At 39.7% G+C, this 18,050-nt stretch overlaps 2 protein-coding genes across 2 annotated transcripts; both read left to right on the forward strand.

Moving 5' to 3' along the window:
• Nucleotides 1-590: 590 nt before the first annotated feature.
• On the forward strand, nucleotides 591-13,236 carry LOC140922017 (cysteine and histidine-rich domain-containing protein 1-like). The gene is made up of 13 exons (XM_073372051.1): nucleotides 591-694; nucleotides 3,225-3,274; nucleotides 3,400-3,456; nucleotides 5,826-5,912; nucleotides 6,731-6,792; nucleotides 6,894-7,000; nucleotides 7,735-7,796; nucleotides 7,904-7,974; nucleotides 8,400-8,505; nucleotides 10,285-10,310; nucleotides 11,060-11,156; nucleotides 11,757-11,819; nucleotides 12,982-13,236. Exons 1-13 carry the CDS (start codon nucleotides 619-621, stop codon nucleotides 13,111-13,113), a joined length of 996 nt encoding a protein of 331 aa, XP_073228152.1. The 5' UTR covers nucleotides 591-618; the 3' UTR covers nucleotides 13,114-13,236.
• Nucleotides 13,237-15,752: 2,516 nt separating this feature from the next.
• LOC140932137 (RYamide receptor-like) lies at nucleotides 15,753-17,105 on the forward strand. The gene has a single exon (XM_073381787.1). It carries the CDS (start codon nucleotides 16,011-16,013, stop codon nucleotides 17,103-17,105), a length of 1,095 nt encoding a protein of 364 aa, XP_073237888.1. The 5' UTR covers nucleotides 15,753-16,010.
• Nucleotides 17,106-18,050: the final 945 nt, after the last annotated feature.

Raw genomic sequence — 18,050 nt, forward strand, 5'->3', positions numbered from 1 at the left:
ATTGTACGGCTATTTGACAAAACCAATACCCATCCATCTCCAACCCAACACAGAAACACAGTCTGCTTTTTGTGAAGTTTGGACGGAATACATCTGGTAGGTTTTGGTGGAAAATTTCAAAAAGCAATGGAACGTCTGATTTCTTCAATGGCCTGCGTGGCAGGGTCTCCAATCGGTAACCGCTCATTTCACCCCCAAGTCATTTCGCCCCGGTTACTTAGCCCCCTATTCCAGTCAGTTAATAACTGGGGCGAGATGACCCGTAACCCTCCAATTCCCCTCCCCTTTTCTCTTCCTTTTAATTCCTTTCCCCTGTCGCCCCTTTTGACGCCTGCTACTCAGGCTATTTCTTCACTGAGCCATCGTTGTTACCAGTTTCAGACTTTCGCGGCCGTTTTTCGGTAAATGGAACTGATTTCTGCAAATGGTTTGCAAGCAGTTCAGGCAGTTTGCCCACTTTGACGATGTAATACTACTTCCGGTATAGTCTGGTCAGCGGTTATAAATTTGGCACATGTGAATTTCATTCTATCTCCATCCGGTGACGGCCGGTGAGTTTTCACCGTTCGATAAATTTACGAAGTTTTTGGCGAGTTGAGGTGTATTTTGGTCGCTGAAATGTCTGCTCAGGTGTTGCTCAGGTGTTATAACAAGGGATGCGGGAAAGAATACAGAGAAGAAGAAAATAGAGAAGGTGGGTCATGAACTCGAAGCGCATTAGTTGGTTATTTTCTAACGGAGCAAAAGTTAAATTCCGTTTTGACAGCTTTATTTTTCCCAAGTTCCTTTCGGTTCCTATGTGTTCCACTTTCCGTGGAAAAATGACTATTTAACATTGTTTGTTTTAGATTTAGGTCTACGTTTATAGCTTGTCTCCGAGTAAGATCGTTGAAATGGGCAACTTGATTTAAGTTACCGGCTATATTGGATATGTCACATCTGCGTATGCTTAGCGGAAAACAGATTTAGCGTGAAACGGTAATTACCAGTTTCTGAGTTGGTAAAATGGCAGTAAAAACAGTTATAGTGGAAAAAATGTTTATGCTGGCGGATTTGCCAAGTTAAATCGTAAATCTTCAATAGAAACGGTGAAGGTGGCTCAAAACTAAGACTGCCTTGTGGATGCCTTGACCTTTGTATGACTTGGATGCTGAGCAGGGTACATAATAAAAGACAAGTGTGACGTCACGTTACCATGTTAGATCTCAACAATTTTGGAGTTGGTGATGGCTGCGAAAATGTCACATAAAAAGGGACTCCAAAAATTAAGCGCAATTATCTCAATTCACTCACTTTGTCCAATGTAGGCGAACTCTCCTGGAACTGAATTCTTAAGAAAAATATCCAAGTTTAAAAAGAGAAACAGAAGTTTGCCATCATATGGGCACGTGGGCAATAAGTAATGGTAACAGGACTGAGTGGAGTCCAATTCAGCCTGTCATCATACCAGTGATTAACAAAACCATGGACGACCGCGTAGCAGGGGTCCGATTTGTTTAATCACGAGTATGATTACAGGACTGAATTGGACAACACAAAGTTCTGTTACCAGTTAATCATAACTTTAACAAAATCTGTGATACATATGGCTCTTTTTAAAATCAAAAAACAAGAAATTCCAAGATTATTTTTTGCTAGCAGTGAAAAAAAAAGCCATTTAAGCGAGTGCCTTATGGCGCGTACTGTCCAGTTACTAAGGCATGATGCATACTGTCCTAATAAACTGTCCTATTAAAGCTGAAATCAGGGCAGTTGATAACCAATCAGATTTGAGAATTTTGTTATAGTTATGATTAAACATGAAATCAGGCAATAGACCTTTTTACTGATACGGCGGCCATATTGAATTAATTGGATTTAAGGAGTATTATGGGATGCCCAGGGGCATCAGCAAGACACAGTATACTCACGTCAGTATGTATGCGGGCTTTTTGGGCCGAATTTTTTAAAAGTTTTCTTAGAAAAAGATTGTAATGGGAAAAAAGATCGTTGTGCCGTGTTTGGATGTAATTATGATCGCCTTTTTCCCGAGAAATATACATTGATGGTCTTTTTTTGCCCAAAAAGCACGCGTAAATACTGAGCGAGTCCCCCCTGGGCAACCCATAATACTCCTTAAATCTAATAAATTCAATATGGCCGCCGTATCAGTAGAAAGGTCTATTTATGTCGTTGTCATGCAGTGATGGCGAAGAAATGTACAGAGAAGTATGCTGCACGTGCAAAGTTGTTGTTTTGCTAATGTGAACCTACTGCTTTTTTGATGTTCTTGTTGCTGTCGCTGTGAAACTCCCTAGATTAGAATATTCAAACAACTCAACATGTTTAGAACAATTAACAATTTTTCCACGAGTGCACGTTGGATATGAGATGGTACTATAATCATCGCATATCCAACAAGCGCGAGTGTGAAAACACCCACAAAATATCCAGAATTCTTCCTGACTTCATTTGTGAAAACAACTGATTTTCAGCTTGTTTTTAATTTTGAGCAGACACATATAGTTACCATATTTGGAGAGCATGGTATAATGGCTCATATACCATGATGGCTAAGCCAATCAGAGCTCTAGAATTCCATTATCCAATGATTTAGTTTTAGTAATGTCTATAATTGTAATGGTTCTTTCTACAATTAATCGATTTGTGGCTCATCAGGGAAGAAAGATGCTCAGATCATGAATTCAATAAAACAAACTTTGCATTTACTTGTATTGTGGTGTGTGGATTAATTTATAGTGAATGTTTCGGACATCCAAAAGTAAGTCTGGCTAGTACCTCGCAATGATAATGAACTTTGTATTAAAAAATGGAGTGAAATTAGGGTCATAGTAACAACAATGCATACATGAAGCTTTTGACGTCCTTGTCAAACAAGCCATTTGGTTACAAAGCCTGTGTCTCTCCCCTTAAACTCCTCCACCTAACTATGGGAAAGATCGCATCTATCAAACTAGGTTTTAAGAAAGAAGTTAAACTTGACACTTGCAGTTTAAATTCTCCACCCTACCTAAGCAAAGGTCATATTCCCACTCCCCGGAACAGGTGATGGTCAGATGCCTGAGGTTTGCCTAGGGAGGATGTTGAAGTTTTGTATAGATAATTGCACGAAAGTAAAATGCTTTGCCACTAAATAAAGAAGGGTTTTTAAAATGCAGGTTGTACTAAAATAATATCCACACTGTAGCTGAATAGTGTGGTGATATTATGTTATTGTTTTTCAGCTAAGTGTCTCCACCACCCAGGTGCTCCAGTTTTTCATGATGCATACAAGGTACAAATACTCAGTGCTTTTAACATGTGAAATAAAACCATAAATAATGGCCACTGATGTAACATATTTGTGTCTCCATGCTTTCATAGAGTCCAATGGTTCTTTTGTTTTGCTTTTGATTACAGGGTTGGTCTTGCTGCAAGAAAAGGGTTACAGATTTTACAGAATTCCTCAACATTCCTGTAAGTATTTATTGTTAATAAAGTTACTTAAACATTCCTCAAAGTGAAATATTCTTTTTATGCGTCTTTTATGAGGTTAAAGACTTTGGTCAAGGAGATTTAAGGGGATAATCATTATATTGTAATAATATGATATGCAATAATCATTAGATCAAGCTGAGTATGATATTATGAAGAATAATCATCTGGGCACTTTAATAATGACTTTCTGTAAAATAACTGTTCAAAGGAGCAAATATTTTGTAGAAATTTCTAATTCCTGTGAAAGGTTAACAAGGTCTGGAAAACCATTTCTAAAACACTCTTAGTTTTTCTGCTAACTTACCTAAGATTTTCAGAGGCTGTGTTTTTAACATTTTTTGTTTCGAAGTTTAAATATGCGATTATATTGTGAATGAAAGGTGTCCTGAAAATTTTGGTAGGAAGAAATATCTTGTTACATATAATAATGAAAGTTAATGGCTACTCCATGTCCTTGAAGTTTTGGCTAGCTAACAGTTTGAATGACACGAAAGAGCCACCTAAAACTAAGACATCCAAACGTGTAAATAGTTTCAGGGCAGGTCCAAATTAACCAAACAGGCTTCTAAAGCATAATGAAAATCATTGGAGACACTTCTGACATATTTAAAACATTTGGTCATTGGGTGCCCCTGAGTCATTGATGGAGATATACTTTGAATGAATATTTAACAGGGCTTCTGATATTTTGCGGAAAAAAAGCAAAATTTCGCGGGATTCTCAGGGGCAAATTCGCGGAAAAATCGGCCGATTTCACGGGATTTTCGCGGGAAAAAAGTCAAAATTCGTAGAAAAATCAGCCGATTTTGCGAGATTTTCGCGAGAGAAAAGTCAAAATTCGGAGAAAGCCAAGAAACAATCAGTAAAAAACAACCGATTTCGCTGGATTTTTTTGGCAAATTTCGCTAAAATCGATCAATTGAGCGAATGAGCGAATGCTAAAGCTATTAACATTATGGTTAGTGCCCAGTTTTTTGCAACGTTCATCTAAAAACGCCTGGTAGTTTTGGGACGTTGTTTACTCATTGCAACACTATGAAATTTCCGCCCACGATCTTTATAAAATTTCGGACTGCTAGATCCAGGACTTTTTTCGCACGGCCAAACAAATGCGCATGCGTAGTTTGGTTCGCATTTCCAACATGGCGGACGCCGATATCAGTTCTTCGCGTATTGATATAGAGGACTATGAATTTATACCGCTGCACGAGTACATGTCTGATAATCGAAAAGTTTCCAGGAAGAAACACATTTTGAACTATAGGCAAGAGCAGTTATTTGTCCCAGAAGGGCACTGTTCGTGCGTTTTATGGGAGACAACTTCAAGATATTCATTATGTGTTTTAAAAACGCAATATTTATCTTGATCACCGGGAAACTTTGGATGATTTTTGTTCTTACTTTTTTTAAACCTTTGTATTTTCGCAACATAGCGACGGCACAAAAATGGTGGATGAATGAATGAATTGTCCGAAGCAATATCCAGGTTGTCAATCTCAAGAATTTCCTTTGCAAATTTAGCAGCAGGTTGAGGATTGTGTCTGTCATTTGAATTTTGATCAAAAGGATTTCCACATCTTCGACAAAATAACTTGATTCTCTCTTTATGAAAGTCTTCTTCACCCTGCGGGGCGGCCATGTGTCCAAGCAGTCCTTGAATACCCACTTTTCAAAGGCGATTTTGAGTTTGTTCACGCGTGTGCACACAACAATAAAGGCTCTCTTGAGCTTCGTTATTGACTGGAAAATGCCCTCGAAGCAAAGATTTTAACCGGAAAAAAACGGAAAAAAATGAAAACTTGACTTCTTTGTACCTCAACTCAACTCCTCCAAGGACTCTGACTTTGATTTTCCTAAAGACGAAGCAAAATGCCCGAATAAAACATCCACGAAGGATAAAATTTGGTTTCCAAAATCGACCCCGCTGAAGCACATGGTGCCCACTGCGCATGTGTCAGACTAGTGGATTTTCTTCCAGGCGTTCCGCGCATCAGTGCGCCCGTTGAATTCAAAGAATTTGGCCGGGACTTTTTGGACTGAAAGGAAACTGGGCATTAATAATTAGCATATTTGAAATTTAATAAGAACTTTTCATAGTGTGCAATGACAAAGTTTCAAGATAAATTTGGACATTTGGGGTGAATAAAACAGGTCTAATAGCCAAGATAAGTATTAAATATGTTTTGCCGACATGTATTTGGAAATTTTTCTGGCGGATTTTGCGGTATTTCGCGTTTTTTGGGGAATTTCGCGGAAATACCTGAATTTCGTGGGTCTGCGACCGCGCGAAATATCAGAAGCCCTGATTTAAGTATAGTGAATTTTTTTATGAACTTAATTCACTTCAGGGTTGCACTGCATCAAGGCATAGTAATGTGAAACCACCTGAACCAGAAAAACCAATAACAGATGAAAAACCTCTTGGTCTTGATGAAGTAAGTATGCTTTAAAGAAGGATCAAGTGTTTGTGCAGTACCAGAGAACCTCATGATCAGTGGTTGCATTCTTCATTAGCAGTGGCCATGATGGAAAGAACTAGTTAGAACAGGACATCAAGTTATAACTAATGACAGGAAATTGATGTGTGCAATAATATGGATTATTATTCATGCAAAATATTTGGCCTTACTGATTAACTTTAGTCCTGCCTAATTCTTTTTGTTACCAACTGGTGCTGGCCACGTCTGGAAGATGTAGGAAGTAACCAACTGATTGGATCGGTTATTGTTCCAATATAAAGTAGCATCCTCATTTCTAGGCAGCTGTACAGGAGCCCAGCTGTCCATGCATGAGTGAGCTCAAACAAATGTTGAAAGAGTTCCTGGTTTTCCAAAGATAAAATAGACAAATTTCTGACTAAAACCGAATGGAGAAAAATTAATTCAAGAATATGCCCAAAATACTAATTGATGGATGTCATCTCTCTTTTGGAGGAGTGTTAGAAGAAAACTTCCGTTTTAAAAAATCCTGAAACTGTGCCAACAAACAGAGCAAATGAGTAGATAAGGTTGTTATAAAGAACTTTTAAAAAATAAAGGAAGAATAGGAAAGAAGTAGTCAAATTCTGTTCACGGTTTAGGTTAGAATCTCATGTGTACAGAGTACATGCAGGTCAGAGAAAGGCAAACAACACAGTAAACTATTGCCATGCAAAGGCAGGTAAACATCAGCTCAGACATGTACATGTACGTGTGATAGTATCCACGGCAGATATTGTTTATCATGGTTGACATAATTTTGTTTTTTCTCCCAGGTAATAAAAGTCGAACCTCCCAAACGGAAACCTTTACGTACTAAGCCTGTTGAAAGGCCAAGGTATATAGTCATCAGCTTCTTTAAGAATTGTGTGCTGACCAACTTGCGTGATTTTGTTTTGTCACCAGCTTATTGACTGTTGTTGTTTTTGTGTTGTTTAGTGATGATCTTCCCAAGAAACGATTGAAGATGTCTGTGATGGAGTCTTTAAAAAAGGCTGTGCTTAAACAAAGAGAACAAGAAAAAGACAAACCTGCTACAAGTGAAGGTTAGTTTGGAAATAAAGGCTTATGGTGAAGGCTTTAGACCACAAATCCTCTATTAAGCCCCCCCTTTTCAGGGGAAGAAAATTAATAAGCCCCCCCCCCCATCTAAGCTTCCCCTAACCACGCCCTAAAAATACATCTGATTTTAAGCCCCCCCCCACCCTCCAGATATATGCCCCCTTCTAGCTTCTCATGCAATGAATTCTATTAAAATCATTTTGATGAATATTTTGAAGCCTAAAAACAATGAATGCAAAACATATAATTTTGATCAGTACTGCCACAGCTTGTTTCGAAGCCCTTGTTCTAGTCAGGTTGTAAGCCCTCTTAGATATAGCTGTAAGTCTGTCCATTTATAAACTCTGTATGAGCCCTCCCAAAACCCCTGACGAAGATGCGTAAGCCCAGAGCTTATAAGTGTCTGGTTAAGTTATAATGTCCATTTATTGTTTTATATTCTATTTCTTGTGCTTGGGCCTTTTGACTGTATTTCTTTCTTTTCACTGATGAAGTAACCTAATTATGCGAACTGTAGATGAAAATAGGTAGAAGTGGATGTGATCCATGACTACAGTTTAGTGAACAACCTTGGTCGATAAAAAGAACAAAAAATATTCATGCTTGAATTAAACGACCAGGCCAACCTGAGAGCAGGCAAATGAAGTGTGAATTTGTATTTCTTTTGATGGAAACCTAAAATAGAGCTCTATAGTCATTACGGTGTTTTATTTTAAAGGAAATGAAACGGATGGTGGCATTAAACCTGGCACAATGTGCAAGAACAGTGGTTGTAATAGGGTATGTGCGATCAATACTTCAATCATTTGTTAAAAGTCTTTCTTCAATGCACTGAGATGTTATGGCCAAAATCGTTCATAACTGTGCTTTGTATCCCTATATTTCAGTCATACGTAAATGAAAGCACCAATGATGAAAAGTGCTGGTACCATTATGGAGTTCCAGTATTCCATGAAGGGTAGGGTGAAAAGTCATCCATAAATACATTTTATGCTAAAGATGGGAGGCGTGTGTGGCCTAGCGGTTAACACCTTGAACTCCAGGTCTGGAGGTCTGAAGTTCAGGGCTTGCCCATCATGTTGTTTCCTTAGACAAGGAACTATACTCCACTTTGTCTCTCTTCACCCTGGTGTATCAGTGGGTACCGGCTACACACTCCATGCAGGGAGTAACCCTGCGATGGGCTAACATCCCACCCAGGGGGGAGTAGCAATACTCCTTGGCATGATTCATGCTAAGGAAACCAGGATGAGCATCAGAGGTCTAGGCCTTTGGTTCGCATGCATGTTTACTTTTTTTACATGCGTATTATTGTAACTACAGTCAAAATAGGCCAACAATCAGAGGAGGAACTTAATTATGTTACTTTTGTTCTATTTTTAGGTATAAATTTTGGTCTTGTTGCCGAAAGAGGACGACAGATTTTGATGAATTCTTAAAACAGGAAGGGTGTACTTCTGGTTCCCACAGGTGGGAGCTAACAGAAGAGGTGAGGGAGATGATAAGCATGCATGCCATTTTGATACCAGTCACTTCACCCATAACACTAAATGAGCCCTTAACCCTTTCAGTCCCAATAGTGACCAAGATCAATTTCCTCCTAACAATATCCATACATTGTCAACAGATAAGTTATGAGAATTAATAAAACAATCACCCAAGTAAAAACGCCTTGATTTTTAATCAAATTCTCTCAACTCATTCTTTAAGGAAATGTATGGAGATCAGTTTGGAGAATTTGTATGTGGATACTGGGGCTTAAAGGGTTAACAATATTATGTGCCTTAATGGCCTCCCTGTTTTTTTGAGAGAAGTGTATTCATAACTTCTTTGTAAGGTGTTTTTACTCCAGTCATTAAAGAGGTTTTTGTCATGACAGTCTAGTTTAGTATTCACCAAATCAGTGGATAGCGATTTTTGCGTGTTCTGATTGGCTGCCGTTAACTCGGAATATCCTTGGATATTCACTGTTTTGGGACGGGATTCAATGGCTTCTCCATTCGTGACAGTTTTTGAAAGATAAAATTTTAGCGGTAAATGAAGCAGCTGCAGCAACAAATACCAAGAAAGAGACAAAATTTGACTTGTCAGCGTTTACTGGTCGGTAGAAAAAAATTTTCATACTGAATTTGCAAAAAAAAAATCATTAAGAAAATCACTGAAACACTGTCAATTGCAACGTAAACAAACTCTAACTAAGTGACGTCTTTTATTTACAAAAAGTTCCTTTTTGGTTTCTTATCTTGCTAATTTGGTAAATACTAAAACAACTATCCCCCTCAGGGTCAGTTCACAACGCTAGATATATATATCTCGATGCTTTGCGGCTCGGTATATATATCTACCACTATTTGCCTCTCCTTCGGGGGATAGTTGTATACTATTTTTAGGTTTCTTGTTCGTGGTCCCGCACTTTGCCACCTTGCATTTATAGATGATTACAGAACAAATATTGAAACAAACGTGGGGGCGCTATTTTTTCAAGTATACCTAGCCCACATGCAAGTTCTCGAACCCTGCTTTTCTTGCCACTTGCAAATGACTTCTAGTTCTACCTCTCCCAATTCTCAATGAATTTTTGCTTTTTGTTTATGTTTAGTTGAATGCAATTCATTTAAATGTTCCTCCCCAGTCATCTTTGTCTTTCCATGATTGTTTTTTGCCCTACTGAATTTCCCTTGTGTTCCATTATTAGGTCAAATCTGCAGTTATGTTGATATTTTATTTCATTCAAATCTGTGACTGTTTTTCAAGTCCTGAAATCTTCTGAAGCGGCCTTCATATTGTATGCTTTATTGCTCTTTATTGAAATCCGCCACAGTGACTCAACTAGGTTACAGGGGATGAATCAGGACTAACGTCCCAAATGATATCAACCTCTTTGTCTACCCACCCAGTCCATGAAAGGTTGTACTACACCACCGAGGTCTAAGCCCCCTACTCTTTATGAAGAGCAGTGTGGGTTCTTCTATGTCCCAAAAGAATCAGGACAGTGAAAGCTGACCTATAAAACAGGGCCTACGGGTTTTTGTCCTTACATTTATCTGAGGAGACTAGAATGACTAACCATTTGTAGATGTCACAACAAAGGCAGCACATTGTCTGGCCGGGGTTTAAACCCATGACCTCCCACTCAGCAGAGCGGCACTTATCCAACTGAGCTAACTGGGTGGTGGCTTATTATGATTGAATTGCTACTCAATTCAATTTGTAGAGTGTCAATGCTTCAAACAGCCAGTTATGATAATAAATTCTTTTTTTTTTCCAGGAAAAAGAGAAGAAAGTCCTGTGCAGGTAGGATTTACATTTTGAGAAATTGTTGGGTATTTTTTTTTTTAAATTTATTTTGGAAAAAGCCAATATGATGACTAAAATTCAAATCGTTATTGACTGCCATATTTCTGGACATAACTGAATCTGAGGCGGAATTAAAGGCCTTTGCGGTAAAATATCTTGAATAGCCCATTTTACAGTTACAGGTGAAAACGAGGCTGGAGTTGACCTTGGTTTGATAGAACCCTTCCAGCTTTATTATGTAGATAATATTTTTCTAATGCTTTGCTCCTAAAGCGCACAGAAACGCTTGCTACGCAGGCTAAAACTGAGTGAACCTGGTCCCTTTTAGGGTCACTATACTAGGAAAGGTGACCTGAAACTTGATTCACTCCGTTAGCTAACCCTAATCACTAAACTTCAAAGTCATCCGGCGTTCAAATGCAGAACGCTGAATGACTGTGAAGTTTAGTGATTAATTAGGGTTAGAAAACTGAATGAATCAAGTTTCAGGTCACTTTTCCCAGTATCATGACCCTAAATGCAACCTGAGAGTCATAAGTTGTTCGGCGTTCTGAAAAAAACCCCTTCCGATTCTCTTCGCCTTGCCGCTTCGCCTTTCGCTCGCGCTAGAGAGCTCGCTTGCGGACCATTACTACCTCTTTGTGTGAAACATGCACACTTGTTTCTTCTCCCCGATATGCAAAGCCAGGATTCTCAGCTTTGTGGGCTTTTTTGAAGCTTTAAATTGTTTATCTGTTGTAATGAAGGTATGACTGGTATGCAATGGGAAACTTCATCGTTGTGTCAATTTTTGCGAAGTTAAGCAATCCTGAGCAAACCTTCGTTGAAGCAAATCAAACTGTGGTAAGTAGAGGTTGAATCGGTACATTTTTTAATTTTTTTTTTTTTTGCATTATTGTCTATAAGAAAAACGGTCTTAAATATTTTAACATAAAGAAAAACAGTGACTTTTGTTTCTCCGAACTGTTTTTGGTTGAGCAAGTCATTATTTATTTATACCACCCATCTCAAAATTGAGACAAGTTCTAAGGGCCTGATTACATGGGGGTGGGGTACCACAGATAGGTGAGGTAACATGTGGCGGGTCACCCCACCTATCATGTAAACGTGATCAAATTAAAATGAGAGATTATATGGACAGGCGGGTTACCCCACCTAAGCGGGTTACCTAACCTTCCTGGGGTCCCCCTACCTTCATGCAAACAGGCCCTAAATGACTCTTTCGGCCAATGCTGCGACTGTCACATGTATTTCCCGCGTTTGCAAAGAACACGACCTGATCACGTGCGAGTCGTTTGTTCCCTTGGGACGTAGTTAGTGACACGTTATCTTCTATGCGGAAAACGCGCTTTGGTGGAAAGGTGTAGAAAGTCACGTCAGAACACATTGTTTCCTTGGATAAGTCAACAAGTGCTTAATTGTACGTGTTTTGTTCGTTAACAGCTACATGCTCACGTTTCATTTGGTGGTTCCAACGTGTTTGAACTCCGTCTTTGTCTTCATGGGGTGAGTTTAACCGATTTAAAGGCCGCGTTCACACTTGGTGCCCAGGCACGGTGCCCTAGTACGGTTCTTGCTGGGCACTAATGTGAACACAAGTACCAACGCCAGAATTCGGGCACGGTACCAGTAGCCGAATACATGGTGTAGATATTGTACAGTAAAGGAAGCGTTCACACTTGGTACTTGGGCACGGTGCCCTAGTACGGTACTCGCTGGGTACTAATGTGAACACACCCTTTTCGCAAGTACCCACGCTAAAATTCGGGCACGGTGCCGGTGCCCGAGTACAAGATCTCGACCTTGTACTCAGGCACAAAAGTGGGTACCGGGTCCTTGTGTGCAGAGCGTTTTTGTTTAGTTCTTTGGCAGTCCACTGCTTTGTTCTCTCTACTAAGCTCATGTTTCAAAATGACGTCTGACTGGGCGAAATGGATTTACTATGTACGCAGTCTTATTTCGGATACTCAAGGTGTGAACACAGTACCATTTTGTGCCGGTACCCAAGCACTGGTTCTCGAGCACCTGGTGTGGACGGCCCTTAGTTCACCTAAATAGACTCACCGCGACTGACTGCTGTGCTCGCCATGAAAAGACCCGACAAAATTTTGCGACAATCCTGACAAAGCTCAGATAAGCTTGCAGACAGTTTTGTAAATTTTGGTACTTAAACGGCTGTGTTTTAACATAAATCGAAGTTTGCGACTGATCTTGTTGCCTTTATTTACCTCCACGAGGGTGTCATATGTCATTATTCTTCCTGCAGTTCTTATATATTATTTTCATATATTCATAACTTCATCGGTGTCGTATGCCTTTAACACCATCAAACCGCGGCAGTATTTGCGCAGTCGGTATAGCGCTTGACTGCAGAGCGAGAGGTCGCGGGTTTGATTCCCTGAGCCGGACCAATATTCAGGGTCTTAAAATAACTGAGAAATTGCACTGCAAGCGGCTAGATCTCCGGGTGGCTCTGCTGACCACGTAATAAGGTGGTCCCGTCTCCAGTTGGAGACGTAAAAATAAAGTCCCTGATTAGTACTTTCGTGCTAAATACATAGACACTCAAATAAAGTGCATTTTTTAACCTTTCGGTGAACGCTGTATTTAACCTCCTTTTTAGAACCTGTTCTTCAAGGTTACTACTATTGCACGTGTTATCTTTCAGCTTATTGTCCCAGAAAACAGCTCTGTAATGTTGTCTCCAACCAAGGTGGAGATTAAACTTCGAAAAGAGGATATAGGAAGCTGGCCTTCCCTGGAGCTCAAATCAGCTAAGGAAACTACAAAATCGGAATAAAAACAACATTAATTAACACAAAGCACTGTGCAAACACAGCAAAGGAGAATGATTCGGAGTCTGGGATGGACGAAGAAGGAAAAAACAATAAACCAGCGTTTGACGCCGGCCAGCTCACGGGTTGCGTACAGTCGACTCCCGATAACTCGAACCTTCAAGGGAATTTAAAAAAGGTTCGAGTTATCGGGAGTTCGAGTTATCGAGAGTTCGAAGAAAATAGCCGAGAGTAAGGTAAAAAACACTTTTTACTGCACAGTGAACATTTTAATCTCATTTAATATTAGAAAGGTCAAGTGAAAATTAAAAGACACTTCTAGATTATAAATCAGAACGTAACGTAACAAAACATAGCCTAAATAGAGCATGCGCTTTACTGTTTTGAGAAGAAAAGCTTCTTCACGTTAGCCTGTGACAACCAACATCAGCCTCCACTGGTAAACTATACTGCTACAAAATGTCAATAGGAAATCCAAAATTAAATATTTCGGACGCCAGTAGACGGCTTTTTTCCCGACTTTTTAAGGGCTCAAAACATGGTTCGAGTTATCGAGGGTAAAATTATATAGAAAATGACCTGAGCGGAAACGAAAATTGGTTCCAGTTAGCGGGAGTTCGAGTTATCGAGGGTTCGAGTTACCGAGGGTAATAGTACAGTGAATGTATGACGGAAATCCAGAGGAAATCGATTTTGGTTCGAGTAAGCGCGAGGTTCACGTTAGCGAGGGTTCGAGTTATCGGGAGTCGACTGTACTTGTCTGATTCTCAGGGAGGGAGATTCTTGCTCTCGGCGGATCATCCTAGCGCCATATGTTTTCTGTATTCCGTTTACATGCAAAAGGTTGTACTTGTCCCTAGCGCTAGGAGTTTCCTAGTATTATAGGATTTTCCCAGGTGAGTGGTAGGAAGATCCAAACATGAGAAGATCCTAGCACCATGTAAACTGCCTTTGCTAGGAAGAACCTGGCACTAGTGACAAACCAGACAAAAATGGCGGCGGGTTGTTCTGCGGGCAATCTTTAATCTTAAATTCTTTCTCCACTGATAACCACACGGACCGAAATTTCTGCTTGTAAACCGAAAGAAAAGTTGGTCCGCCTTCTAGGATCTTCCTCCCTCCATTAAAACAGCCCCTAATGCAAATATATGTTGTGTTTTACGTCGTTTCATAGAATCGTTCTTTAGGATCTTTTGAGAATCCTTTGCAAAAGGCAAGCGTGTTGGTCAAGATTTCAGAACTTAATAAATGATTTTGTTCACCCTAATTCAGTTCTAAATCCCATTTTTCAAGAGACCAAGAATTAAAACCCACCCGGTTTTTCAACATTCTGGTTCCACTGAGCATCCAACTTTAACCTGTCCAATATTAGACCTAGAGGTTGTGGAAACCATACCTAGCCTGTGCCAGGCTTTGGGTTAGTGCAGACGAGCGAAAAAAAAAGCGGGCAAACAGCGAAAACGGGAGCGAAGAGAAGGGGAGAGCCTGTAAGCCTCTTTTAATAACTCAGTCTGCCCAATACCTTGCCCACTTCCAGAAAAACCGTTTCTCGTGTCCAATAGTGATGTGTAGGAGGGTTTCACGCGCTCGCAATGTTTGACTCTTTGACTTAAGACCGTGAAAGGTAAGGTTAGGAGTAGCCAGTTACTATCGGAACTTACGGTAGACAAAATTGCAGCCAAGAAATTCATCTGTTCAGAAACTTGAGATTCAAAAACAAATTCTGAAAACATCCCTGCTTCAGACAGAATCTCAGATCTTCAACTAGTGCCCTTGAGGATAGATGAAATAGTTGTTGCAAGAAGGCTCCTTCGTTCAGATTCACGTTTTGTACTTGTCACCTCGTTCAGTTTTCTTTCCTTAAAATTTGATCAAAATACAGCGGGCTAGAATATTTCGTGCATCCGACGGCCAGAACCGCACGAAAAGAGGTTTCGTGGGGATCTTAACTATTATTTTATTTGTAGAAAATAAAAAATTTTCCAAAATATCAACGAAAATGTTTTGTCGCGCACAGACTGAAAGTCAAATCCTTCTTTTAATAAAAAACGCCTCCACACGGAAATTATGTTTACGAAGTTTACGTAAGAGTCTTAGTTTGAAATGTAAATTAAAGTAATTTTGTGAAATCGAAACTTCCGTATTTTCGTAAAAATCTATGTAACACTTCAGATAAAATTTCTCCTAGGGTTCAGCAGCTAAATGATATATAAGGGATTTGAAAGGAAAACCACAGAGGAAGCAAGATGAGTAGATACCTTCAAAATACAAGTTAAATGTTATAAGCCCTAACAACATCATCGCGTAAAAAAACATGACACCGTCATTGAGATGTTGTCTTTGTAATGTTAAAATTAATAGCTGACTACCGTAGAAACCTTTCTAGAAGTTGCTTTTTCTCCGGAAAAAACAAATTTTCCATCAACAACTGATTATTAATCATCCCTAAAAAGTCATTAGAGGAAAATTAATACTCTTACAGCTTTTTTTTACGTTTTCAAAGAAATCGACGTTATCAATTGCAAGTCTAAATTATCGTAGTGAGATTAACGTGATAAATGAACTCTCTTGGAAGTTTGATTAATTGCATTGCCCTATCAAAAAGTGTAAAATTGACATTACAGGTAAACTTTAGAGACGAGGCAGGTGAAAAGAGGTACAAGATAAAAGCAAAGAGTTTAGGTTTTAATGAAAATGCGAGTTATTGACCACTCCTCCGAAAGCTGCTGGCCAAATATTAAATAATAAGACAAGAAATATCAAACGTTCATCACTTCAAGCTCAGTTTGCGAGTCTCTTGAAACGCGGTAAGTCGTGGTAAGCCTCAAAGCGAAGAGAAAACACTCCTCGGTGCCTTGTGAAGGAAAAAATCTGAATTACTGGTCAGTGTAGGAGCTTCGAAATGCCTGCAGGCCCTTCCATCGAATCTGTGAACAGTACTAGCGCCTCCGACTGGTCACAAGAAGGTGACTTTGTAAAGGGGATGAAAATAACTGCTTTAGTTTTTCTCATGCTGTCGTCTATGTTGGGCAACGCTTTGTTAATCGCGGTCGTGTACAAAAACGCTAATCAAAGAATGAGGACTCCAAGTAATTACTTCATCTTTAACATGGCCTGTGCTGATGTTTTGCTCACTGTATACGCCGTTCCCGACAGTATTGTCGACACTGCATATAGCCACCAGTGGCTTATCACGGGAGTCGCGGGCGAACTGCTTTGCCGTTTATCTCAGTTTATTGGTCAAATGTCAGTCTTGGTGTCCACTGCAAGTTTGCTTGTGACTGCCTTGGATCGTTTTTTCCTGGTGTTTTATCCACTCAAGAGAATAATAACTCTTCGTATCGCCCGGTTTTTGATTGGCGTCATTTGGATTTTTGCGATAGTGTTCACGGTGCCGTTATTCAAAATGACCACTTTAGTCGAATTCATGCCGGACTTTCATGTTTGTACCTTCAATTTTGGAATCATTGGTTACGTTATCATTTATTTATTATTCTGCTACCCTGTGTTAGTATTACTGCCTATCATTGCTATCATCCTCATCTACGCTGCGATTGGATTCAAACTGAAACACACCACAGCACCTGGCAACCAACTCCCGTCAAATCAACATCGACGGGAACAGATGAACCGCAAGATATTAACAATGCTTGTCACTGTTGTTGTTGTGCTAATCGTTTGTCGTTTTCCGTTCATTTTTGGAACGATGGCTTGTTTCTCTGGCTTAAAAGTTGTCTGCTCCTGGAACTCTCTATTCCTTGGCTGGTTTCTGGTTTGCTTTAACAGTGGAATTAATCCTTGGATATATTTCATCTTTAATGAGCAATTCTTTCAGGGTGCAAAATTACTACTGCGGAAGCTACTTCCGCGTTGTTTTAAAGTCACAAATGAAGTGGAAATGTTGGAATCGACTGGACGTCAAATCAAAACGCACACATCACAAACACACGTGAGTAGCCATGCGTGGAGTTCACGGTACAGTCCAGCGAACAAATAACTTCCCCAAAAAACATATAACCCTAACAGGAACATGCACATTTTCTTGTTTCTTCTCTTTGCATCACTTATGGTACTAATGACAGGAATTTGTTCAGAACTGCCAGGGGATTGTAGGACATTTCGTGTAGGTTTTACATGGAATTAACATATGCTTACTTTGTGCAATATTTAAGCAATAGAAAACGTTTTCCGTGTTTGCATAGCCTGATATAAACACGAGAGGGGTTGGGAGAATTCGAGACAGTTATGCAAACCCGAGACGAAGTCGAGGGTTTGCATAACGGTCGAGAATTCTCCCAACGCCTCGAGTGTTTATATCAGGCTATGCAAACACAGGAAAAAAGTTTTCTATTGCTTTTATAAAATAACTTTCCCGAGAAAAAAACGCAAAACTCTTTGTAAGGCACTGATTAAAAGAGAAATTCTTACCAGTCGCAAAATCTTGTCCACGAAGTCTTGCACGCGTAATCAGTTCTTTATTTGCAAAAAGATGCTTTGCAAAATACGGATTTTTCTCGCTTGAAAAGGTCAGCTTAAGCGAAGAAAAATGTACACACCTTCTTTGTAACGATTTTCCAAGTTTCAGCCGACGAAGGAATGGGTAAATAAAGTAAACTTTTTGAGTTTTGAACTCGAAAACTTTTTCAAATTTGTGCTTGCGTGATTAGCGCGCAAAAAACCAAACAACTTGACGCCACAACCATGTTTACATACTCTCATGCAAACACTGCTCTCGGCCAATCAGAGCACGCGTACTATCTTAGTTATTTTATAAAACATGATGTATGGGGCTGGTTAGCGGGTAGGTTGACCAAGCTGTGCTAAAGTACTTTCGTTGTGTCAAGTTGTGGTTCAATCCGTGTCCATCGAGACGCCGTGTCCATCGAGATGACGTGTTGCCCAACACTGGCACTGCGAAGGATTATAACCGGAAAAGTGTCTC

This window comes from Porites lutea, chromosome 1 (genome assembly GCF_958299795.1).
Source record: "Porites lutea chromosome 1, jaPorLute2.1, whole genome shotgun sequence".
Lineage (NCBI taxonomy): Eukaryota > Metazoa > Cnidaria > Anthozoa > Scleractinia > Poritidae > Porites > Porites lutea.

Bases quoted from the DNA above. Each gene is read 5' to 3' on its own strand.
- LOC140922017 (XM_073372051.1), top strand. From the start codon at position 619: ATGTCTGCTCAGGTGTTGCTCAGGTGTTATAACAAGGGATGCGGGAAA. The intron at 7,797-7,903 runs GTATGTGCGATC...CCTATATTTCAG, and splicing joins AGAACAGTGGTTGTAATAGG to TCATACGTAAATGAAAGCAC. The intron at 11,820-12,981 runs GTGAGTTTAACC...GTTATCTTTCAG, and splicing joins TCCGTCTTTGTCTTCATGGG to CTTATTGTCCCAGAAAACAG.
- LOC140932137 (XM_073381787.1), top strand. From the start codon at position 16,011: ATGCCTGCAGGCCCTTCCATCGAATCTGTGAACAGTACTAGCGCCTCC.